Source organism: Xyrauchen texanus, chromosome 30 (assembly GCF_025860055.1).
Source record: "Xyrauchen texanus isolate HMW12.3.18 chromosome 30, RBS_HiC_50CHRs, whole genome shotgun sequence".
Taxonomy (NCBI): Eukaryota; Metazoa; Chordata; class Actinopteri; order Cypriniformes; family Catostomidae; genus Xyrauchen; species Xyrauchen texanus.
Genome location: NC_068305.1, coordinates 38,025,613 through 38,051,840, shown reverse-complemented (window position 1 = coordinate 38,051,840; position 26,228 = coordinate 38,025,613). Strand labels below are relative to the sequence as shown.

Genomic DNA, 26,228 nt, shown 5'->3' with positions numbered 1-26,228 from the left:
TAAGCTGGGGTCAGAGTGCAGCATCAGCCATGATATAGCACCCCTGGAGCCGATAGGGTTAAGGGCCTTGCTCAAGGGCCAAACAGTGGCATCTTGGTGGTGCTGGGGCTTGAAACCCCAACCTTCTGGTCAGTAACCCAGAGCCTCAACTGCTGAGCCACCACTGCCCCTAAGATAATGCTGATTGCCACAAAAATGTTTTTTTAATAATCCCTCGTTTTCTTTTAAAAAATCAGACATCAAGGTTACAGCGAGGCTCTTAAAATGGAAGCAAATGTGGCAAATTGTGCATGTGGCATTATTTAAACTGTAGTAGTTGTTTAAATGGTCATTTTTAAAGTTATTTAGGGTTTCAGGGTATGTTGACATTACATCATCATGGCAACAGAATAGAAAATTGTCTATAACGTTACACAGAAAAGGTCAGTAAGTGATTTTATCACACTAAAATCGTGTTAGCATGCATATTGTTTATGTCTTGTGGCTATGCTTTTAAAACAGTGAGTATTTTAGCGTTCAAAAATTTGACCCATTCACTTCCGTTGTAGGTGCCCCACTGGAACCTAGATGTTTGCTTTTTTTTAAAGAAAAGGAGGGAAAAGTCCAAATGAATTTGGTGGTAATCAATATTATGCCACAAATGGTGTTGTTGAGCTGAACTTGTATTGAACCCAGAATATTTGTTTAACTTTACACTTCTCGTTCTTGTTAACTTCTGCAGGAGTCAAAACTTTTGAGTATGATAACTGAAATATGATAATCAAATATTTATATAAGTTAACAATGTGAAAGCCCTATATATATTTTTTTGGTCTTATTGTGTATTTCTATATATATTTATATTTTTTATTCACCTTTTATATTCATTCTATTTTTGTATTATTATCTCTGTCTTGTTGTATTGTTTGTGCACTGGAGTTGAATAAAGCTTTCAACAAATGTATTCAACATTTAGACAATATAATTTAAGGCATTTTTTTCTCTCAAATATTTAATTTCTTTCCCCAACCCCAATATTTAAATATTTTCATGGCAACAGCACTCATACTGAGTGTTATATTCTTTCTTTCATCCATTAATTCATGCATTTATATTTATAATAATTTAATAACAAAATAAATACATTATTTATATAACTATAAATAAAAATATAAAGAATTTGTTTCATAAAATGTGTTTACATTTATTTGTATTTAATGCTAATGTTTTGATACAACAATAAATAATGTATTATTATTGATTTAATTAATTTATTTCTTTAACTACAATTTAGGCTAATATATATATATATTTCTATCTTCCTATACAGTAATAAATTGTATTGTTCAACAATCAATAAAACAGCTAAAACGTTATTGATATTATGGCACAAACAATCTATCTGCTGAAAATTCAATTTTTCTTAGACATCAAGCATGTTCAATGTACAATAAAAACAGAATAAAATAAAGGAAAAACAAGAAACAATGTTCAGGGGTATCAAAAGAAAAGAAAAAAATAACAAATAAATCTTAATTTGCTATATTTTTTATTTTTTTTGCTTTACAATTTTTACAGAACTTTACTGTCCTATGGTAATATTGCAATTAAATGAGAAATAAATAATGTTATGGATAAAGAAAAATAAATCTTCCATAAATTAATAAGAAATGTATTACAAAAGAAAGGTTGACATCTTGGCTAATGTGGTGAAAACAAATATCTGCTGTAAATTCCTATTTAGCAAATTTACTGCAAGGAGGTCTTCCCGAATCGATTCGCTCGTCTATCGACTGCTTTCCTTATTGACAGGCCTCTTCGTGTGGCAGACTGTACTAATCAATCCACGTGATTGACTTTTATTTGATTTTGGACTTCCTTGTCAGATGCGTGCTCGGAAAACCCCGTTTCAAAACTATCCGTTTAGAAGCCATTTATTTACACAACTTTTCACAGCCAAGTGGTCTCTCCGGGAGAAAGAGTAAAATAGAGTAATTTGTGTGTTCTTCCTGTATCCGTGTTGGGGTTGAACATGTCTGCGGCCGCTGGCGGTGCTCTGTCTCCAGGTTCGGGCCTCTCCGCTGGTCCTGCTGCGGGTGCCGGCTCCGGCATGTCCATGTTCCGATGGCTAGATGTTTTGGAGAAAGAGTTTGATAAGGCATTTGTGGATGTGGATCTGTTGCTGGGAGAAATAGACCCCGATCAGGCTGACATCACATATGAGGGCCGTCAAAAGATGACCAGCCTCAGTTCATGTTTTGCTCAGCTGTGTCATAAATCCCAAACCATCTTTCAGCTCAACCACAAACTTGAGGTGAGATGAAAACGATCTTCTTTTTGTTCTTTAAAGTCTGGAGACTCTAGATCAGACAGAGTTTAAGATGTTGTTCTTTTAACTGTTCATTTAAAGGCACCATCATGTTTTGAATGTTTAAAGCTAAATGGATAATTTTCATACTACTGTAAAATAGTTAATCTATGCATTAACATGGATGGATTTTAAACTACCTACCTAACTACGCTAACAAAAATATACCACCATGTTTTTTGGACAGGTGTTTACCATGATATACTTTTCAGTACCTTATAGTACCATGCATTTACCATGACGCATGAATATTGCATTTTATTCAGTATCGTGGTATTTTCATCAGACTCCATCACTGCACCACTGTGCTTTTTTAGTTTAGGGTTATGTTTATAACATTATGTATGGGTAAATTATGTTAAACGGGGCATATTTTGAAGTTTTGAATTGTGTTGCCCTATGTGGTTCTATAAAGGTATGTTAGCCTAATGCAGCTTTTAAAACCTACTTTATGCTGTTTACATATTTAACATATATTGATTATAGCAAACTGTGCATTTTTGGTTGAGTGCATTTACCTTTCGTTGTCCATGCATCAAACTGAGAAGCTGTGTGTGACTATTACACCAAATTATTTTGATGGAATTATTTGACAGTGCCGTGCTTTTGAGCAATATAAGGCTTTATAACTACTAAATAGGAAGATTTCAACTTTATATCTGTTGCTTTGGATATAAGCTTCTGCTTAAAGACTAAATGTAAATCTGTGGCAGAATGCAAACCAGTGATCTTTAAAGCATGGTCGTTTTTTGCTCGAGAATGAGATTAGGTGGATTCAAAATGCTACATTCACCTGCAGCTTTTGAGGAACAGACTATTGCAAAAATATCCACATTTCTGTAGGCTGTATCTGATATACAATGCAAGCGTTTATAGAAATGAATGCACATATCCATGCACTTGACTCTTACTTCATTCTTTCTATCTTCCTTCTTTGGACTTTGTAATTAAAAGGACAGATGACTGCATTTACAGTAGATGGCACATACATCAAAAATGGCCAGTTTGGTAGCAGTCCTTAAGTGTGCAATTTCCTGAGTCCACTGCAAATAATACTTGGAATGTTATGGGCAAAGAATCAGCATGCAAACCTTGATGTAGCCAGAAAACTAGAAGCCAAGGGTATATAAGCTTGTTAAACCTGCTAAACTAGTTACGGCCAGATATTGGTCATTCCTGTGTTATTTGACTATGGGGGTTTTTACACCCACTTAATGCATTTTTTGCTGATTGGATGGCTATATGATCATGAAATGACCAAGTGTCAATGCCCTCTAATACGAGATGGTTATAAATCCGATCACTCCACCTACAGAGGTGGATCGAGCTGCATTCTAGACAAAACTTGGTCAAGTGTATATACAGAAAATCTTGATGTTCATTCTGCACAAACAGCCATATGCCAGCATAGGGACAATGTGAAACATAACAGCTGTTACCGAGTATTTGCAGAGGGCTCGCATCGCGCAGTAAATAATAACAATTTAAGGAATTATTAATTATAAAATGTATTTGATGCAGATCAGATCACTAAATAAACTGACAACTGACAATGAGCGCAGCTGAAATGCATGTACATATCTTACCTAAGACAAGCCCAGAGGGGAAAAATACACTGCACACACATGCACGCAGAGTCACTTGAAATCAAGTAATATCTTTTAGATTCGCTGCCAAGCTTTAACATTATCACGAAAGTGAACTCTGTTTTATTTGAATATTGTGCGGGAATTGAGGATCAGATTTGTATCTGTTTGGCGGAGACACAATCTGGCCTAGTGTAAAGGAATGTGCAAATCTAATCAGATAGCAATACGATCAGTTAAAACACATGAAATGACCAAGTGTAAATACACCCTATAATTTATCACATAAAAGGTCCCTATAGAAATGTGGATTTAAACTGCAGGATCACTGATTTAAATTCTTCATCTCAACTGGTAGGGTGGTGTGCTAGCAATGCCAAGGTTATAGGTTTGAGTCCTTTGGTAACACACCTACTTGTAAAATGTTGAGTTCACTAAGTGGCCAAAAGGCTAAAATTTAAATTTACTTAACAGTGAAACATGGACATTTATGTACCAGGTCAAATCTGAACTAAGTATTGTTGATGTAGCACCTAAGGTTCCAATGAGTCCTGTGATTTGTCTGTATAATCTGGATAATTGGCATCCTGGCTGTGTTTGCAGTTTCAGGCCTCTCTGAAGACTAGTTTGAGTAATCCGCTTTTCCCACCACTTTTCAAATCTGTTAATGGCTCATTGTCCATTTTAAAAGGTAGTATTATCTTCCACTAGGGAAATAAATCTTTCTTGCCATGGAGGAATCACTTGATTTGAGTCAATAAAATTCAACAGGTTCACAGCTCTGTAAAGCAACATAGTTTCCTTCCAACGCTCATGTAAATAACAAACATGGGATCCGAGAAGGACTTTGCTATTTTATTCTCCGTTGCTTCTCTTTATTTCCAGATATTCCAGAGTTGTTGCTGTGTTTGTTTCCTTCACATCCTATCACAACCTGCAGCTGAATTGCGATGCAGTAGGCCTAGTGGTGTACGTAAAACCTAGGGATTTTCCCAACATACGAGCGCATGTGCGAACGTGAGGGACAGTCAATATTTTACTTTTGTTTGTATAAATGTGTATAGTTTATAGTGTTTGTGATTTCCAGAAGTGTTGAAATCCTTCCACTGTGTTGACTTGTGCTCCATCCTATGATGTTTGTTATCCTGGTCTGTTCCACCCTTGCGCACTCTTCAAACCAATCTGTATGCCGCTTATGCGTTTATATGGCCACATTAAGCCGCGTTCTTTGGGTGAAGGAAACCTAATTGTGTTAAACCGCTTTCTCTTAATCCCTTAAAAGGCAACAGGAAATCAGCATTCTAATTTACATGATGTTTCAGGATGTCACTTTCTGCAAAAACCCTTGGATAAACTGTTTTCTTAAGTGCATGTAAATGTGGTCACATACTCCAAAATGCTTAAAAGAGTGCCTTGGTATTAACTGGTTGATCGACATGAGTTTTCCATTGGCCGGTAATGATATTTAGAGAACTGGATGGCCGATATACATAATACAATTGAACAAATCAGATGCATATAAAATGTATGTGAAACGAGCACATAACCTAAAATATTTGATCAAATATGCTCAAACATGAGCATAAAATGAAAATGTTTCTACTCACCATCCCGATATCATAATTTTTAACTCTAAATCATTACTTGTAAACAGCGCTGCTCTTCCATGTGTGTCACACATGCCTCAGTTTTGTGTGTCTCACATGCCAACACGATAACGTCACACATGCATGCCGCTGCCAACCGGAAACTATTATTTTGAGTTAAAAAAAAGTACTTGGATATGTATCTTTTTTCCCACCAAAAGTGATCATGTCACTTTAGAAGACATTAATTTAACAGCTGGAGTTGTATGGATGACGTTTAAGTCATTTTCACAACAGGCGTTGTTTTGCAGCAGCTATACATTAAATGATGCTATAACAGAAAAAGAATGAATTAATGTAATGCTAATATTAGTTATTTATGTTTAGAACTATTATTGGTTAAACTAAGTAAGTGTTGTGATTAAACTAAATGATTTTATATGGACTATAAGTTTTATTGTTAAAGTCCTTGAAGTCATCCCAAATTAACTGAGGAAATAAAAGTAGATGCATTGATTTTGGCTGATGAAGGCTTTTGTTAATGGTTAATTCATTTTCTGTGTAGTTTAAAAATGATCAAGTTGATATAGGTATCATTCCAGCAGTCCGGCTGGAAGCTTATGGCAGGTAATATTGGTGAACTCCATCCTGAGTCCATGTAACAGACAAGGATTATACAGGGAAAGAAATAGAATAAAATTAGCATAGATGGTATTCAATTTAAAGCAGGGTTAAAGAATAAGAGAAGTATTTTCAGTTCCAGCAGACCTAACTAATGATGACTAACTGTTCTTTTTGGAGCTTAAAAATTCATATCACCATCCACTTGCATTTAAAGGAACTACTGAGCTAAAATGTTTTTCTAATTTTCTTCAAATGTGTTCTGGTGAAGAAAGAAAGTCATACACACCTGGGATAACCTTGAAAACAGAAATTGTTTACTATCAATTGACAAATCTATTGGCAGATTTTGGAACTGACACAAGGACACGTTAACAGTTCTGTTTTTGTGATGATTGCAAAATGGCCAAATATTGAAATCTGTTGACATATAAATATTGATACTAGTATGAACATGGAACAAGCCCAAAACGCTTGGTATTATCATGGTACCATATCCAAAAAACATGGTAACACAGTTGTGAGGTTTTTTTGGTTGGTAAGTCAACCATCATTACTTCAAGACGGCATGAAACAACATTTGCAACCCTTTTAACTTCCATAATGTGAAATATTTCAGAGTGAAAGGATATATATATATATATATATAAATTTAGGCCAAGGCATTATACCAGAATATGCAGGTAATTCCTTTTTGAAGGAATTGAAACAAAGTCGGCTCACGTTGGCTAAAATTTAAGTGGCCTTGGTGACATCAGACAAAAAGAAAATGGTTTCAGAGACCAAGCAAGCAATTACATTCTGATGAAATATTATGACACCAAAGTTTTTTTCTTTTGGAATGACTTGCACTGGTGAATCATGCACAATAAAACCAGGAATGTTCATTATGCAAATAGGGTCAATTTAGATTTTATTTTCTGAGAGGTAAAATCCAAAATACCCACCCAAATGTCTTTTTTTTCTGGTTATAAGCTACCTCCCGCACACTGAATTAACTAGAGGTATCTCAGTTTTAAGTCACTAGATCCAGTTAAGGTTTTAATCCAAGGAGGAGATATTCATTTTTGCCTGTAGAATAAAGTTACAAAGTAAACTGACTTGTTCACTTGCATTGTTAAGTAGATTGTGTCAGATCCTATTGAGAGAGACTGCAGACAGAATTTTAAGTATTTCAAGGGGCGGCTGGGTTCAGATTCACCACTTGCTTCTCTAGTTTCAGTACAACAATGGATAAAAGAAAACCTCTGCTGTGTTACTGCTGAATATGAGAGTTCTTCAGCTAACCTTGGCTATCCAACAGAAGCCAGGCACATAAATAAATGATTGATTTTCTTATGAGAGGACTTTATTTCTGTCTATGTTGCAGCTACATTACTTAGGAGGCTGAGATACAGGAGGGCTGAGCTGCTTTCTAATGGCGGGGCCATCAGATGGGGATGGGCTCTCATTATTCACTAATGTGTCAGCTGAGAACATGTTTTTCAAGCAAAAGCTTATTATCGTTTTATGTGATGTAATAAGCATCAAATACATGACCTCATTTACTCTTATCTTTACCATCCGTCTCAGGTGATCAGTTGTTTTGCAATGTGATGTATTCTCGTGTTTCCCAGACAACAGGAAATGACCGGAAACTCACCTGTCAACCAACCATTGCATTAAAACAAGGGTTTAAATTTTTGTTGGATAGGCACGGCCCTGTAAAAGGAAAAACAACAATCTGAACCACCATCTAAGCATCCAAACACTACACCTTGATGACTACAAGGCCATGACACGGACACCATTTCCTCATTTAAGCAGTGTTTCTTAACTGCTATAAAGTGTTGTCTACTCTTTGAAAATCCATAAAATGAAAAAATTCTAGAATTAGATATTTGTATTTAACTGAACACTGACAATCAGCCGTCGTCTTCATTTTCCATGATCTGACTTGCTTCTAGAGAGGGCAAAAGATGATGCAATACTTAATAATATGGTGTAATGCTGAGATCATACATAGACACTGTTTGACTTGGCACTGAATCTCATTTTGAGTATGATTCATGGGTGCCCAGTTTTTAATACTCTGTGTGTATGTGTGTGCTTCAGGCTCAGCTGGTAGACCTGCGGTCAGAGCTGACAGATGTGCAGGCAGAGAAGGCCGTCGTGGAGGAGGTGGTTCACGAACAGCTTCTGCAGCTCCATGCCATACAGCTCAAACTCCAAGCCAAAGCCGGCCAGACAGTGGACTCTGACTCCATCAAGGACAGGATGGTGAGCACAACAACTCTTTCCTGAAGTGTGTTTTATTATTTAATAAAACACAGTATTTAATTTTTTGCTTAGCAGCAAATTAGCTTCATGTAAGGAGCCCTATTTGTTAAGATGCTGCCAATATAGGCATTAGACAGAAAGGCTACTATGTTTTGGTACATAGATTAGGGTTTATCTTTGTTACAGTGGCATGCAAAAGTTTGGGCATCCCTGGTCAAAATTTCCAAAGTTAAAGATGAAACATTCTTTTCAAAATGTTACGTTATTTAGCCGAAAGTATGTGGACACCTGAAATCTGCACATCTCATTCCACATTAAAGTAGAATTGAGAAAGGCATTCCACTGGATGTTGGTGGGAACCTACTTGCTAGAGGGAATTGCTTCCATTGAGGTGCAACTGGGACCTGACAGTGATTTTTGGTCATTAACTCTTTCCCCGCCAAACACGGAATTTTCCGGGTTTCCGTGTTTTAGGTGTTATACGGTAAGGAAGACCCCTGCGCATGTTTTGAAAGAGTACGCAACTCTTTGATCAAAGAAACAGACTGCGATCGTCTCAAACATGAAGAAGTGGAGTATTGAGAAGCTCAAAATATCAGACATAAACATGCCTTTTTCTCAGCTTTTTGTCTGAAACAAAACCTACCTCTGTTCAAGTCACAATAAAAAAAGAACAAATGAAGATAAAATAAAATTGTTTTTTTTGCCTAAAAGCAGAGGCTCAGATATATAGCATCTTCATATATTCATGGAAGAAAATATTCTGCGGGCCATTAAAGTTTAGCGAAAATCGTCAAAAACCCTGGCGGTGGCTGGCAACTTTTTTTTAAAAACGCTGGCGGGGAAAGAGTTAAGACTAGCTTGACCATAGCTAGTTGGTTTTGAGTGGGCTTGAGAACAGGTTTATCAAGTTCTTCCACCCCCCATCCCAACAAACCTTTTCTTGACAAACTAGAAACTTGTTTTGTACATAGGACTATTATAATGTTAAGGTCTTTGCCAAACAAACCACCAAGCGTATAATGGTCTAGATGGTCAGTATGCACCGTAGTTTTAGATTTCCATACATTCGAACATGGGACTTAGTGGAAACCAATTAAAAACCTAGACTACTATCTTGCCCTACAAAGGCAAAACATTGAAAATGATAAAAAAGACATGTCCAGGCAAATGTGTTGTACATTCACACATGGTAATGCACTTATTATATATACTGTATATATATGTTGTGCGTTTCAGATAAGAAGCATATTTGGCACTTACAAAACTTAGAAGCGAGATGAATATCATTACATTTGCAATTGCCAAAGAATGTTCAATGAAGGGAAACCCCTGACTGTTAAAGTAAAGAAAGCATTTTAATTATACCTCAATGTTTGTTTATTTTTTAATTCACTAAAAGACAGAATTTTCAGTTGTCACAGCCTCTGATATAAAATGTAAGTAGTGTTTTCCATTTTGCTCATGCAACTTTGGTCGGATCTATCCAATCACTGTGAAGATACAATTTAGTGCAAGGTGTAAATGCAATCCAGCTAAAGAATATCCAAATACTTACTCGGATATGCAACACATGTTAATGTACGTTGTTAATAGGGACTAAGAGACCTGATTTTGGTCACTACTTAATTTTGACAAAATGTGTAATTACTTCATTTTGCCTTTGCACACCATTATTCCTCTGGCACTATTCATTCATAGCATTTTTCTGGCATCTTCCAAAGCGAGACTTTCCCATGAGACTCTCAGATGGGTAAACATGATTCTTCACTCTTGAAAGTGTTTCCACACCTCCAGAGTCCAAGAGTGTCATGGTCCAGCCAATACTTCATTGTATGTTCATTTAGCACAGTCATCTTAGTCTGATGCCCATGCTAAGCCATTTACGAAGCTCACAAATTGGTTGGTTTTGTTGCTTTTGGAGGATGTTTGGAACTCTGCAGTGAGTTTTGACGCTGAATACAGACAGTGTTTATGCCCTTTAGGCTTCAGCACACTTCAACATTCGGCTGTCCCATTCTGTAAGCACCTGTGGCCGATATGTCGTTGCTCCTAGACTTCGTCACTTCAAAGTGCCATGACTTAGAGTAGCCGAGGGCACACTTATGACAGACTGACTTATACTGTATGTCTGCAGAGATTACATAGCTGTTTATTCAGCCGTCTAGTCAGTGGGTGTGGCTAGATTGGCCAAGTCCACTAATTAGAAGGGCTGTCATGGTATTCAAATAAAACATTTGAAACATTCAAATAAAGCCATTTGTGGACAAATATGGCTGATTCTTACCTTGTATTTAAGTAAGTTATAATAATAATAAGGGTGTTTATTGTCATCAGTGTTTCATTTTGTGATCATGTGTGTCGAATGTTCTACACTGACAAATATTGATTATCTCTTGGATAAGTTTTCTACATTAAAGTTTTACACCTAAAGCATTGAATACAGACACTGATGCACAAAACACGGATACGTTTTATGTCTAAAGCATGTACTGTAAAGAGAATAAACTAGTCTTAATCAACTCACCAGAAACCGTGATTCAGCATAAAACTATTTATAAAATATTAACTGCATGCGCATTGAACAATAGTAAAATTCATTTACATCTCTTGACTTAAAGTTTTGCATGTTTTATAAAATTGCCTTTAATAAAACTAGTCACAAGCATATTTTTAGTATGTTTGTTTTATTATAGTAACTTACGTTTCACCCCAGGCTCGTTCACGTCCCCAGTGCATGCATGCTAAGTATCAGCAGCTCACAGTTATTTGGACCGGTATTTCTGGTTCTTTTTGAGTCAGACACGACTGAAAAGATGACTTTCGATTCTGCCTGTAGGTTTGATTCATTCATTTCAAATAGGTCCTTTGAGTCATTAAATGTTCTAGTAACTCATAAGAGCCACCTAGCCTGAATGAGTCCAACTCATTCATTTCAAACTCGGTCTCAGGACTCAGGTTTCTAGTTGTCTGCATTTAGTAACATTTTAGTATGTTGTTGCTGACACAAGTTAATGAAATTCAGATTTCTTTCAAATGTCCATCACATACAAACACAACTAGAAAACTATACTATTAACTTCATCGAGTAAAAATGCATACTCAATTCTCGAGACTTTCATTTGCAAATATTTTTCAAATAATTAAAAAAAAATGTATGTTTTATTATGTATGTTTTAGTCGGTTACTGTCACCAATGCCATATCAAAAAGCGTAATCCTCTCATTCGTTTCTTTTAGAGTTGGACAGTTCAACGTGCTATGTAGCCAGTACAAGTACTCCAGCTGTGCGTTTTGCGTCATCAACCCAGAACTAAAGTTCGATTCAGTTGGATTTAGTGAACCGGCTCGGCCGGTTTCTTGCAGAGAAGCGGCTCAAAAGAACGTTTCGTTCAAGAATCGGACATCACTAATGATCAGTTGTAATCTGTACTAACTGGGCTCTGGTTAGGTCGGACCTGTGCTGTCTTCCTGATTTAACGTTGCTGAAGTAAAGACTGATGATGCTAAATATGCCTTCCTGTTTAACACTGCCACTCTAACCTTTGACCCTCTGTTTCTCTTCTCAACCTTAAGCCTGTTCCCTCAGTGGAGGAGATGGTAAGTTTTCCATCGTTTTGTGTCTGTGCGTGGCTAGTCTAACTCCACTCTTTTTTTTCTGCTTATCTAATTTTTCTCTTAATGCTTCTGCTGTCTACTTTAACATTATATAAGCTGATTTACAGTATGTTCTTTGTGTGCTAGATTAACTGCTAGATTTGTTTTTACTACAGGATTTGTGGTTTGTAACAAATGCAGAGATGCCATTAAAAAAATTAGCAAAACTTTTGTCTTGTTTTCCAGTAAATGACTCTTCTGGGACCTCATACTTACCCCAGTTGTCTTACTTTGCTTAGTCAACAATATAGACGTTCATAAGTCCCACACACACCGCAAGAAGTCTGGCTGTGTAACCGCTCACCTATTGTCTTTGTGTGCTTCACAGGAGAAGGAATTGGAGGCCAGTAAAAAAGAAAAGGTAAAGGAGGTAAAGTTAGAGGCAGAGGTCAAGATGCTCAAGAAAGAAAACGAGGCCCTCCGCAGGCACATCGCGGTACTACAGGCAGAAGTGTATGGAGCCAGACTGGCAGCCAAGTACCTGGACAAGGAGCTGGCTGGGAGGTAAGCGAAAATTAAAGCTTCTGATAATTTTCACGCTTCTGCCATTGGTTATAGCTGAAGTGTGTAATTTGTTTTATTTTAAAACTACTTTTACCCCCACTTTAATATGTAGAGACAATTATATGTAATCCATTCGTAGGTTGATTTCCCCAAAAAGTGTAAATATTGTAGCGCCATAACACTTCAAAACATTGCTGTTTCTTTGAGTGTCCCGATCAAGCAGACAGCAACATTGACTTAACCAACGGTGTGAGTTTGGGAAGGGACTATCTGTTTGTCTAACCAAGATAAGACTGGGGGAGTGTTCAGGTGTTTGGAAAACAATCATTTTTTCTGAGGTGGTTTCACTTTAAAGCTTGAATGCTGTTGTCGTTTTCTTCAGGGTGCAGCAGATCCAGTTACTGGGGAGAGACATGAAAGGACCAGCTCATGACAAACTATGGAACCAACTTGAAGCTGAGATTCACCTGCATCGCCATAAAACAGTCATCCGAGCTTGCAGGGGGCGCAATGATGCCAAGAAGCCCTTGCCATCACCTGTGGGGCATGTAAGCACAAATTCATGATATCTTTGTTGTCAACTGAAAGTGAGCTAGTTTAGTGATTTCAAGGAAGATAAGAGTAAACCGAGAATAGACCTTATACACAGCAGTGCCATTTTAGATTTTTGACGTGAATGAAAACGAGGCTGTATGGGACACACTTACAGTCTCTTCAATGGCATGTGCTGTATAAAGATGTATAAATTAGGGGTGGGAGAAGAAAATCTATTCACCGATGCATAATGATTCTGGTTTCTGGTGTTGTTATAGTTTTTTATTTATTTTTTATTTCTATTTTATATCAATCTGTCATTCCAAATTAGTTTTCGTTCATTTTCACAGTTTGTCTGTTAGTTTCAGTTTATTTTTTGTTTTCTCAGTTTCAGTTTAGTTCTTTTTTATTTTAGTTTTAGTATTTTTCATGACTGCCAAAGCAGAAGCATTTACTGGTATCTTTTAAAATGTCTAACATCATTACATTTCTCAGGGCAGTCGTGTTGTTTCTGCTATCTATTTGCATTATTGTGTTTAATTTGGATTGTAAATGTTGTAAATTTTATAACATAGGTTGAATATGGATAAAGTGACAAAAGACATTTAAACTTGATCCCCATTGTATCCATACACATTTCCTTAGATGATTCTAAATCATTTCTGAACTAATCTTTAGGAAGTAAACAATTAAAGGGACAGTTCACCCAAAAATGAAAGTTCTCTTATAATTTACTCACTGATGTCATCCCAGATGTGTCTGACTATCTTCTGCAGAACACAAAGTATGATTTTTAGAAGAATACCTCTGCTCTGTAGTTCCATACAATGCAAGTCATCATGGTACAAAACCTTGAAACTCCAAAAAGCACATAAAGGTAGCATCCTTTTTTACTGTAAATCTTGACATCAGCAGTCTCATTGGCAATCTTTCATGTAAACTGCAATTGCAAGTTTTAAATTGGAAAAAGGAGCTAAATTTTGGTCTGTTATCACCCAAAACAGAATAGATTTCTTCAGGAGACATGAATTAAACTACTTAAGGATTACTTTGTTGCCTTTATGTGCTTTTTAGACCTTCTAAAAAAAAGAAGCTTTGGGCCCTGTTGACTCGTGTTGTATGGACCTACAGAGCCGAGAAATTCGTATAATATATTTGTTTGTTTTCAGCAGAAGAAAGTCAAACACCTCTGGGATGGCATGAAGGCAAGTAAATAATAAGAGAATTGTCATTTTTGGGAAAAATCTATTTTTTTATGCTATGATAAAGTGCCTTAATTTTCAGAAACATCAGGTTAAGTAGCACAGAGAAATTGTATTTTTGACATTTCTGACTGTCACAGTACCACCAAGAGGCAGAGGTACCCAATTTTCTTTTCTCAGATTGACCTCTTACATAAGTGTTTTAAATTTGGTGATATCATATCATTCTGTTCAACAGTTCTAACCATTTAAGAAAAAGTGGCCACCCCCACTTTGTACGTTTTGGCATACTGTTGCAACGGTGCATAGAACATTTTTATAATCATTGAGATTGGGACTCCAGAGAACCTTTCTGTGCTGATTTGGTTCCGATCGGGTGAATGGCCTATGACAAGTTCAAATAGCTGCTAAAAGTTGATTGGTCGATGGCTGCCATTTTTTCCTTGATATACGACTGTCCACATGGAACTTAGTGGCATCTTGGACAAAGACACGGCATGCTAAATTTCAACCAAAAGTTTCCATAGTTAGAGACATGTTAGGTTTTTTTATATTATTATAGTTCCACCAAGAGGCAAAGATACACATTGTTGTGTACCAAATTTGGTGATAAAATCTCATTCCGTTCAAGAGTTACAACCGTTTTAGTAAAAGTGGCCAGGTTCCCTACATATGTTTTAGCATACCTTTGCAATGATGAAAAATGTTTTTTTTATAATTATTAATATTGGGACTCCAGAGGATCTTTCTGCACTGGTTTGGTTCCAATTGGGCGAACGGCCAGGACAATTTGAAATAGCTGGAAAACGAGGGGGTGGAGCAAAAATTGGCTTACTGTTACATAATGATTTATGATGTAAAAGTGTTACAAAATATAAAAAAATTATACTAAATACTTTATAGATATTTTCTAGAGAATAATTTTTCCTCTGTTATTTGGTCAAAATAAAGTCTTCAAAAGTTCTACTTTTCAGTATTAAGAATTTCTTAATTTTTGCTTTTGTCTAAGGTAGAAGACATCCTAAGCGTTCTTCAAAGGTGTAATGTCAGGTTATGTGTGTTTGGATCATAATCAAAAGTTCTAATAAATGTACAATTTCCAAAAGTGTCCAACTTTGCCCAAAACTAAATTAAAACTGAAATAAATAGGAGATCATTTTTATTATAGTTAGATTTGGAGTTAAGAAAAGGCATTTTAGTTTAGTTTCATTCTATTCATCCCGACTGAAACTACGATCCCGGAATTCATTCCCAAACTCACACGCATGGCAATGCAATGCATGTCAACAAACAACATGAAAGACGGACTTGGGATAGATGAATTCTAATTAATAATTGAATACTATTAAATAAAAATGATTTCCAATGCTTGCCAATGATTTAAACATATCAAAATTATTTTAATATTATCAGTTTTTCATTAAAGGAATATTTTAGGTTCAATACAAGTTAAGCTCATCGACAGCATTTGTGGCTTAATGTTGATTACCACAAATTAATTTATAGTCATCCTTCCTTTTCTTTAAAAAGCAAAGGCACTTACATTGGAAGATAATGGGCTTTGGAGGGTTTAAATGAAGAAACTTTAAACTCATAATTTTATAAAAGCATTACATTAGTTCTTCTGTTAAAACGCATGTATTATTTGAGCTGTAAAGTTGTTTATATTTACATTTTTACAGTCGTTTTAGGGTTGTAGAGTTTGTTGACATTAAAACGTCATGGCAACAAAGTTATAAAATTGGCTATAACTTTACACAGAAAAGATTAGTAAATGATTTTATCACACTAGAATCATGTTTGCACGCATATTGTTTGTCTTGTGGATGAACTATTGAAAAAGTGAGTATTTTAATGTTAAAAAATTGGCTTTGATTTTCTTCCATCAGTAACCCAGATTTTTGCTTCTTTTAAAGAAAAGGAGGGGCAAGTTAAAATAAATTTTTGTGATGATCAATATTATGCCACAAATGCTGTAAATTGAGCTTAACTTGTATTGAACCTGGAATCTTGCTTTAAATTATTTAATTTAATTGTATTGAGTGTTTTTTTAATAGTATTGAGTGTGGATATTGTAATTACTACAATTTTCTTAAAACCTGGTTATAGTTGGTCAAAATGTTATAGTTACAATGTTTTGCCTTTGCGCATAAGAATAATAAATAAGTAAAAAATTTGAGGTGCCTAAAGAATCCCATATCTAGTATAAAGTTCCTAAATCACATCTAATTTTCCACAACTCTTGTCTACAGATTTATTTTTAGAAAGATGTTTTTTATTTCAGCATTTATTTTTCAGCAGAACAATCCAAAACAATTTAAACAACAGTTCAACCCATTAAAGAGACTATAAGTCTATTCCTCAACGCCTCGTTTCATTCCCGTAAAAATTAAAATGGTGCTGCTGTGAATAAGGTCCATAGCCAAGAGAATTACATGCCTGGTGTTTCTCTGTGCATCTACCTCTCCAGGATACAGATTCTTTGAAAAAGACTCAAGGAGTCGGCCCTATACGCAAAGTGGTTCTAGCCAAAGAAGACCATGAGGGCCTTGGCATCTCCATCACTGTAAGTTCAACCTTTTCCTGTATACTCTAAATTAGGCATTTTTTTATCATAATGGATGACTCGCGGTGGGCTCCAAGCTCAAAATCCTGATTTGATGTGTGTGTTCCTGTAAAAATGCAGGGCGGTAAAGAGCACGGAGTTCCCATCCTCATCTCTGAGATCCACCCTACCCAGCCTGCAGAGCGCTGCGGAGGTCTGCATGTGGGAGACGCAATCTTAGCCGTCAACAACATCAACCTGAGAGATGCAAAGCACAAAGAGGCTGTCACCATTCTCTCACAGCAGGTGAGAGAGACACACATACACACACTGAGCTCAAACAGACACTCGGTTTAGTTTGCTGCTCAGTGAGGGGGCTGTCGCATCAAGCTTTTTTAAATCACATTCTCACACCTGCAGCGAACCACCCAGTATAAATGAAGTATAAATGGAAGCAATTTGAAAAGAACATCCCCCTTTAAAGGGATAGTTCACCCAAAAATAATGATCGGCTTGCTGTTTTCTGGAACACAAAAGACGTTTCTAATAGTGATGTCAAAAGTACTGGTACTTCGGTACCAAGTCGGTACTAAAATAAAAAATGTACCGTAATTTCCGGACTATAAGCCGCAACTTTTTTCCCACGCATTGAACCTCGCGGCTTATACAATGACGCGGCTAATATATGGATTTTTCCCGCTTTCAAATTTTATAAAAAAAAAAATAAAAGAAAAATATTCTGTGACGTGCTCAGTTTTTTGGCGGCGAGAAGCGTTCATTAGACCTATGAAATTGCCGAACGGGTTAAGGTCAAACAATTTTTTTGTTTAGCCTACTGTTTAGATTAAATCGAGCACGCTCAAACTTCCCATCATTCTGATTACGGTAGTAATTTTGTCACCCTCACCATGGCAAAGACATGGAGAAACGCGTATGATGCTGCTTTCAAGTTGAAGGCGATTGATCTGGCTATTGGAAAAGGAAATAGAGCTGCTGCACTGGAGCTTGGTCTTAATGAGTCGATGATAAGACGTTGGAAACAGCAGCGTGAGGAATTGACTCAGTGCAAAAAGACAAAATCTGAGGCTATTCAACTCCAACACCGAAGGAGATGACTTCGAGTGCCCAGGACGAGGAAGATAGTGACCAATTACTTTCTTGGTAGGCTACTATTTACTGCAAATGTTTTATTACAAGCCGTGTGTGGCAGCGGGGGCGTGGTCAAGCGCCCGTCCGGAGAGAAAAGCTGTAAGGCGCTTACACCTGCGCTAAATTATGTCTAACACCGGTGTCTAATTTCAAGTGCCCTGCTTCACGTGTCCTTGGGAAAACTGTCACACGGGCACCAGTGTGACAGTTTTCAGCAGGGCACTTGACGTTCCAGGTAAGGCTTTTAATGGCCACAGCCATGTTTACAATCAATTTTATAAAGTTTCTCAATTCTTCTATGCGCCAACACTAGACTGACGTGTGTCACTCTCTCAGCTCTGTGGCTGCTGCCTTTTATGCCGCTCTCCCCACGCTTACTGAAATTAGACACCGGTGTTACACATAATTTAGCTCAGGTGTAAGCGCCCTTACCGCTTTCTCTCCCGGACGGGCGCTTGACCACGCCCGCTGCCACACCGTGTTTCGTTAAAGCCTATTTATTTTTGTTACAAGCCGTGTTTCGTTAAAGCCTGAGTAAAGTTCATTTTTTTCAATGTACCGGTAGGCACCTGCGGCTTATAGACAGGTGCGGCTTATTTATGTTCAAAATAATATTTTATTTAAAAATCAGTGGGTGCGGCTTATATTCAGGTGCGCTCAATAGTCCGGAAATTACGGTAGTCACGATACCAGTTTTTTGCAGTACTGGTAGTACAGAACACCTACTCAATTTAATACCTGCACGCTGCCTGACTGACAAACGACTGCTCCAAATGCTCACACAAATTTGACATAATTTGGTATACAAAATTGCTCAAATTAAAATTGTGACATGTCGTACTGTTACTGTTAAATGGCATACATGAGCTGCATGCTTAAAAGTGAATGTGTGAAGGAGACTGCTCATAACTCCAAACTCCACAGAATCATTTTATCTGGGATGACAAAGCAAAACACTTATCCGCAGTGCATGCAAACTGTATATTCATAGAATTAAATCACTGTGTTTGCACTTTAATGATCACACTGTGCAGTGTGTAATGAACTGTTCATCCGTCAGAAGTAGTGAAGCTTCCATAAAAAAAACATGTCAAAATAAAAGCTCACATCAAAATAAAAGCTAGATGCCTGAAATTGAAGATATTGCGACATAAAAATATTACAACTGTGTTGTAAAATGTAATATTCACTGTAATAATAAAAATGATAATGATGAATAATAATTGAATTATTATTACTATTAATTATAATAAAATAATAATAAAAATTAGGTAATATATAGCAAGCAAGAGTGCTGTTGTACTAAATAAAGGTTACAATGGTATGTTGAAAAGTAATTGTTCTATTTTCACTGGTTAAAAGTTTTAGGAATTAATTATATTAATGATGATGAAGTTAACACTATATTGATGATGAAGTTAAATCAAATTTTAAAACATGGAATTCTAAACAATTTAATAAAATGCAAAACTCAGGATTTAGGCCCTACTTTAAAACACTTTAGCAATGCATACTTCATTGAGAAACACTTGAAGGACACATGCATTTGTTTTAAATTATTATTTACATTGAAATGTAACATTTTAAATAGGCTAAAGGAGTGTGTTCAATAGCGAAATACCATAGAAATATTTTTGCTGTGGTATCGACAATGGTATCAAGAATCTTGAAATTTTACTGGGATCAGTACCGACTACTGAACTTTTGGTGTTTTGACAGCACCAGTCAGTACTTTGGTGGGATGACATGCTCCTCCCTCTCGTCATTGTCGACTTGCCTCCTAAAGGCCGTTTTTCAGCCAGGCTCACAATTGGAATGGGCTGGACAGAGGAGGGAATAAGCCTCATTTGGCAGTGGATTATGAGGCGCACCTGAGGTGAATCTAGCCTCATCACCACTGCCATTAAAACGTAGCGCTTGCCTCTCCTCAGGGAGCCAGCTTCTATCTCCAAAAGTGCATGCACCACTGGCGTCCTCGCATATCCAGGAACGGAGTGGGTTGTGTGTCAGCGCAAGTTAGATGTGTTGTCGGGAATGACCGCAGGGGGTTGCGGCTGATGGGCTAGGATGCTGGGCAGCCCTTCCCCTCACATGCCGTGGCCTGCCGTAGCATGAGCCGCTGGACAAGCCGCACCTCTCGTGCTGAGAACCTAGGACGAGAAAGCATGCGAATTCCAGACCCTGCTGACTTCCTGGACCATTCCTTTGGACACTCCCCAACCTGTACTGAGCCCCCATTCACCACAAGAGTGCCAGATTGCCCCTTCTGTTTGTACACTTTCCCATATGAACACTTCACTTCCCCCTTTTTGGACTTTATATGTTGTTTTATTTCAAATAAAACAGCTCTCAGAGGCCTGATGCCACACCTACTGTGTCTCTTGCACACCCTGCCACACTCCCTAACTTCTCCATTTGTGTTTTATGGAAGAAAGAAAGTCAAGTAGGTGTGGATCAACATGAAGGTTAGGCGAATTATGATAGATACAGCATATAACAGAAGTGAAAAGCGGGGAATTACAGATCTCGGGGGAGCGAAGGTTATATTTACCTTGCAATTCAAACAGAACTGACACGCGTACATAGTCTCACACATCCAGACACTCATAGAGTTGGGTTTTTTTTCTCTGCAGAGGGGGGAAATTGAGTTTGAAGTGGTTTATGTGGCTCCAGAGGTGGATTCTGATGATGAGAACGTGGAATATGAAGATGACAGTGGTCACCGTTATCGCCTATATCTGGACGAATTAGAGGAGGAATCAAGAGCCAGTCACAGCAATGGCACTGCTGACCCCGCTTCACTACAAGGCAAGTGTTTGAACAAGTTGATTTCCGTAGGCCAAATATAACAGTTAATCAAAAACAACCCTAAATGCTTAGTGTACTTGCACCTTGTACACCTGGTATTAACATTGTCCATGACTTGATTGTGTCCATTGGGAATTTTGGGTTGTGAAAATTTGTCTTTTTTTCCCCGTGCACTAATGTGCAGCAATTAATGGTTCGCGATAAGACCAGGAACATGTATTAAAATAGGGTCTTATTTGATTCCTTTCTATTTTCATTTCATATTAACTTCAGTGAGACTGACTCTACTCTGACGATGCATTTCTTCTCCCCCTACAGCTGTGGAGAAGCACTTAGCAAGTAATAGAACAGAGAATGGAGATACAGCCTTGTCCAGCGAGAGCTCTTCAGAGGACAAGACCTCTAAGACAGCAGAGTCTACCGACAGTTCCCCTTAGATCTGCAGAAGGTAGAGGAGCATCAGACGTGAAGATGGATAGGAGAAAGAGATTAAAACGCCACATGTACTGTATAATATTTAACATGGAATTCTTCTTGTTTTATGCCGTATGGAGAATAGACTGCGTTGACGTCTACTTGACATGGACCGAACCACTGAGAAACACTGAGAGGACTTATTGATACTCAGCCACTACAAAGGATTGTCTGCAAATTCACGTCATCTCGGTTTAGTTGCAAAGAAACACTTAAGGGGGAAAATTTAAGAGCTAACAAGATGAGTAATGTGATGTGTTTAATAAGGCTTATACTACCGGTCAAAAGTTTTGAAACACTTTTTCTTTAATATAAATTGATTTTTTTCACATTCTAGAATAATAGTGAAGTCAAAACTATGGAAATTATGTTGTGACTAAACAAAATCGAAAATAAATCAAAACGATGTTATATTATTGCCTCTTCAAAGTAGTCACCATTTGCCTAGAATTTGCAAACATACTCTTGACATTTTCTCTAACAGTATTGAAGGAGTTCCCATCTATGTTGGGCACTTATTGGCTGCTTTTCTTTATTATTTGGTCCAATAATTATAATTATAAAAAATAGTTATAATTTTATTAACTTTTTGTTTTCTAATGAAATAAGTTAATATGGTGGCACAATTATATTTTTGTCTATTTCAAACATATAAACACACGCCTTAAGATCAAAAGATTTTTTAAGATCATGAGAAACATTTCAGTCAAGTGTTTCAAAAGTTTTGACCAGTAATGTATATGGTATAACTTCCTCTTTTGTGTAACCTTTCTGTGCATTTAATTGGATAGTTCATCCCAAAATGAGAATTCTGTACTAATTAGTTACCCTCTTGTTGTTCCAAATCATGTATGACTTCCTTCTTCCACAGAACATGGGTTCTGTGACAGTCATGGGTTTAGAACAACATGATGGGCAGTAAATGACAGAATTTTCATTTTTTCAGTGAACTGTTCCTCTAATGGCCCTCTGTAGTTCAGCTGAATTTGAACTGAAATGTAGGGTTCAGACGTCTCTCGTAATACTAAAGTAGATTGATATAGCAATGAATTACTGTTCACTCAATGTGTGTTCATATAAAACATCACTAGTTTTTGACATCTCCGTTTTAGGCTTGTGTGAGTCGATGCTGCTTAGCCATCCTCTAAAGCAAAGGTAAACAGGATAATGTTACTTCCTGTTTAACAGTTAGGTCAATCATTAGGTCAACATCCATATGCCTTTTTTATTTTTCTGAATTCTTCACTTATCAGTCCTAAAACAAAAATCAACAGTTTTCCGGGTGCAATGTAGTTGATAGAAGAGATGAATAATCTAGATTGAACTTTAAAGAGTTATGAACAAATCTCAAGAAGAATTGTCCACGTCATATTACACTCTAAAACAAATAATAATATAAGAAATAATATTTTGCATAAAGAAAATGAAGCCGGTTTAGGTCTCCTAAGATTTTGTGCATTTATTTTTACATTATTTTCAAGACAATTAAGCACATTTGTCCCCATATTCTGAACTCCGTCTTATTACTGTAATACAATAATGAAAATAATCCTGTCCTGACACAGTGATTTCGGTAGCACTTTATTTTATGATACTGTTCTACATTTTTGTACTATATAATTACAGCAACTACAGTAATTGCTAGGTACTAAACCTAACCTTAACCCATATTAAGGACATGTAATTACTTAAAATTACTCAGTACTTTCTTGGGTAAGTACTGAGTATACTGAAGAGTACTGAAAGTATACGTACTGTAAAATAATCAGCATAATTTATATCCAGTACCACAAATACTACCTTGATGTATACTTACTTAACAGTGTCAAAAGTAGATAAGTATTTTTTACATTACATAATGATTTTTGTTTTGCAATACATTATGCAGCTGACAATTGGGGAAATGCGTGCTTAAATTTGTGGATATTTTTTTGCACCTAATATGGAAGTGAGTGCTTCAGTCCATAAACATTTAAAGTACACATAGTTTCAAAATTATAGCCGCAAATAGTTAGCATTATACTTGTTAACGTGACTTTAGAGGGCTAAAATCGTTCGCAGAGTTTATGGCTTTGCGTTGCCATGGCAACAAAGTTGTTTTATTGGGTTGAAGCTTTACACCAATAAGGTTAGTAAGCGATTTTATCACTCTAAAATCACGTCAACGTGATTGATGTTTACATATTTTGGCTATACTTATGAAACGGTGAGTATTTTGATGTTTATAGACTGGCCCCATTCACTTTTATTGTGTATTGTCCAGACCACTCCTTTAAAGGTGCTGAAAGCTAATTTAGCCGTTCTAGAATTTCCACAAGCCTTTATCCAAAACCCCGCACTCCAAAGATACCAAATTAGCTTTACTGAGACTGACACGAGCAGGAACCGTTGTCAAAAACAACAGCAAAATAGTGCCCTCAACTGACAACTGTTATGAGCAACATGGCATAAAAATGGCACTATGCCTCAATAATTTGTTGCAACTACAACTACCATACTATAAGAATGCACAAAATGATTGACGGTCAGAAAGCGTCATTGTCTGCGGCCTGCGGACACATTTATGTTTGCTGTTTACAGAGTCTAGAGCTGTCAGAGAAACCGGTGAGATATCTCATGACACTTATTTCATTAATAACTTTCAGGGAGTAGTAAAATTTTTTGCAAACCTTTCCATGAATAAATTGATGCAGCACCTTTAATTATCATTAAATAATGTCACAATGCAACAACAAAAATCGGATTGATCCTAAAATTTTATTTCAATTTCTTTATGTGAAATATCATTTCCTGTTTTATTTAGATTTTAGGGTGAGATATGACTTCAATAATTCTTCACTTTTTTATGACATTCACCCTTACATATCTTCAGAAGAGTATTTTGAACTTCTATGCTGAACAGTGTCCATATAGACAGTGCCAAGGAACCAACTGTATTAAGTGTCTTTGGAAGAGATTACGATATTATCTAGTTAGGGGTTAAATGTACTTGCATTTTTAGACAGCAACATACATTTAAATGTATTTAATCAAGCTAATTTACTTCTTATGTTTTACGAAGAAAAACTAAAGGGTACAAGCATTGTTTTACGAGCTTTAGAGGATTTTAACAAACCTCTTCCCTATTATCATGGCTAGTGCCTAAAATCTGTGAATTGTAATCATTACTGTATAGGTTTCTATAATCATCAGTGTTGCTTTCTTGCCATTAATTTATTTAACAATTCCCTTTACTCCCATACTGTGGAACATATATTTCTCAATAGCATCTTGGACTGCGTCTCAAGGTCTTTTCCGAAAGGTGTTCATTATATGATAACACCTTGAGTCATATGCACTAATCTGACTGTCTGTACACTGAATACTATATTTAAATTAAAGATATGGGCTGTATAGCAAAACAAACCTTCCCAAAACATGCTTAAGTGCTATATAAAATATACGTAAATTATTCACAATCACGCTGTTAGTCTGTTATTTATCACCCCACTGTTGTCTTCACATATGTTTTTTAAGTAGATGAGGGCAGTTGGGACAATCAACTCATTTGGCCATATGGTCTTCTCTTATCAGTATGTGGGCTGGTTCAGTGAACTATTGTTGTTACTTTTATGTTCTTGTTACTGATTAGTTCATCAGGGTGGTGATTATTTGGGTGTGCTGTGCGCCTGCAAGGCACCAGTTGTGCTTCCCACACTGCCAGTGTATGGCACAGCACAGATGCAACTTTGAGCTGCAGGTCAAATATATCCATCTTTTTGCCCATTTCCTTTTTCTTTTCTTTTTTTTCTAGTGTCATAAGAAATGTGTTTCTGAAACAGGAGATTTGTGAATGTTCCACATGTAGTTAATGCAGGACATTAAATGTTTAAATAAACAAATTTACTTGCCCAGAGTATTGCTGATTTGATGGGGGGTTGATAAAAGGGCATTTTTAAACAGTGAAGCAACTTTTGACAAATTGAATCTAATAAATGATGCAGTATATCTTACAAACTTGAGGGGGCAGTATGACCTGCAAACAGAAATTCAAACAGCCATTTAAGTTGTATCAAATGTTAAAATTAATCATTTTGTCTTAAATTTGAATGACTCTCTGTTCTGTGGAAAACTAAAGAACTTTTGAATAATGTACTGGTTGTTTTTAGGTCCCATTGCAAAGAATGTAAATAAAAGCACTAAACTAAAGCAGAAGGTTGCTGGTTTGATCCCCACAGCCACCACCATTGTGTCCTTGAGCAAGGCACTTAACTCCAGGTTGCACCGGGGGGATTGTCCCTGTAATAAGTGCACTGTAAGTCGCTTTGGATAAAAGCGTCTGCCAAATGCATAAATGTAAATGTAACTTCACTGACATTTCCATGATTTTGTAAGATTTTTTTAATACATTTTCATGACATATATATATATATATATATATATATATATATATATATATATATATATATATATATCTTTTTTTTCTTTTTTAAGGAACCGTAAACCGAAACATTATTTTTAGAAGAATATCTCAGCTGTGTTGGTCCATACAATGTACATACAAAGTGAATGGGGGTTAGAACTTTAAAGTTCCAAAAAGCCTATAAAGGCAGCATAAAACATTCATTTGACTTGTGTGGTTAAATCCAATATAAGTGTTGTGGGTGAAAACAGATCAATATTTAAGTCCTTTTTTTACTATAAATCTCCACATTTGACCAGCCCTGACCAGTAGGTGGCAATATGCACGAAGAATGTGAATTGCCCAAAAACACAAGCATGTGGAAGTGAAAGTGGAGAGTCATATGGATTACTTTTATTCTGCCTTTGTATGCTTTTTTGGACCATCAAAGTTCTAGTCACCATTCACTTACATTGCATGGCCCAACACACTCCATTTAGTTTAAATCCACTCAGAAATATGTTTATCAATAATAAAAAACATTCTGTCAGCTTATATGTAGATGGAGAAAAAGGT

At 36.5% G+C, this 26,228-nt stretch overlaps 1 protein-coding gene across 2 annotated transcripts; it reads left to right on the top strand.

Moving 5' to 3' along the window:
- The first annotated feature begins 1,842 nt into the window (after positions 1-1,842).
- Positions 1,843-25,445, top strand: gopc (golgi-associated PDZ and coiled-coil motif containing). 2 transcript variants are annotated; one of them, XM_052098140.1, is made up of 9 exons: positions 1,843-2,293; positions 8,235-8,399; positions 11,975-11,998; positions 12,384-12,559; positions 12,942-13,107; positions 16,766-16,861; positions 16,982-17,146; positions 20,623-20,797; positions 21,116-25,445. In XM_052098140.1, the coding sequence occupies exons 1-9, from the start codon at positions 2,012-2,014 to the stop codon at positions 21,232-21,234; spliced, it is 1,368 nt and encodes a 455-aa protein (XP_051954100.1). In that variant the 5' UTR covers positions 1,843-2,011; the 3' UTR covers positions 21,235-25,445. The 2 variants fall into 2 exon arrangements, with proteins under 2 accessions (XP_051954100.1, XP_051954101.1); XM_052098141.1 differs by lacking the exon at positions 11,975-11,998.
- The last annotated feature ends 783 nt before the right edge of the window (positions 25,446-26,228 follow it).

Bases quoted from the DNA above. Each gene is read 5' to 3' on its own strand.
- gopc (XM_052098140.1), top strand. From the start codon at position 2,012: ATGTCTGCGGCCGCTGGCGGTGCTCTGTCTCCAGGTTCGGGCCTCTCC. The intron at 16,862-16,981 runs GTAAGTTCAACC...GTAAAAATGCAG, and splicing joins GCCTTGGCATCTCCATCACT to GGCGGTAAAGAGCACGGAGT. The intron at 17,147-20,622 runs GTGAGAGAGACA...TTTTCTCTGCAG, and splicing joins TCACCATTCTCTCACAGCAG to AGGGGGGAAATTGAGTTTGA.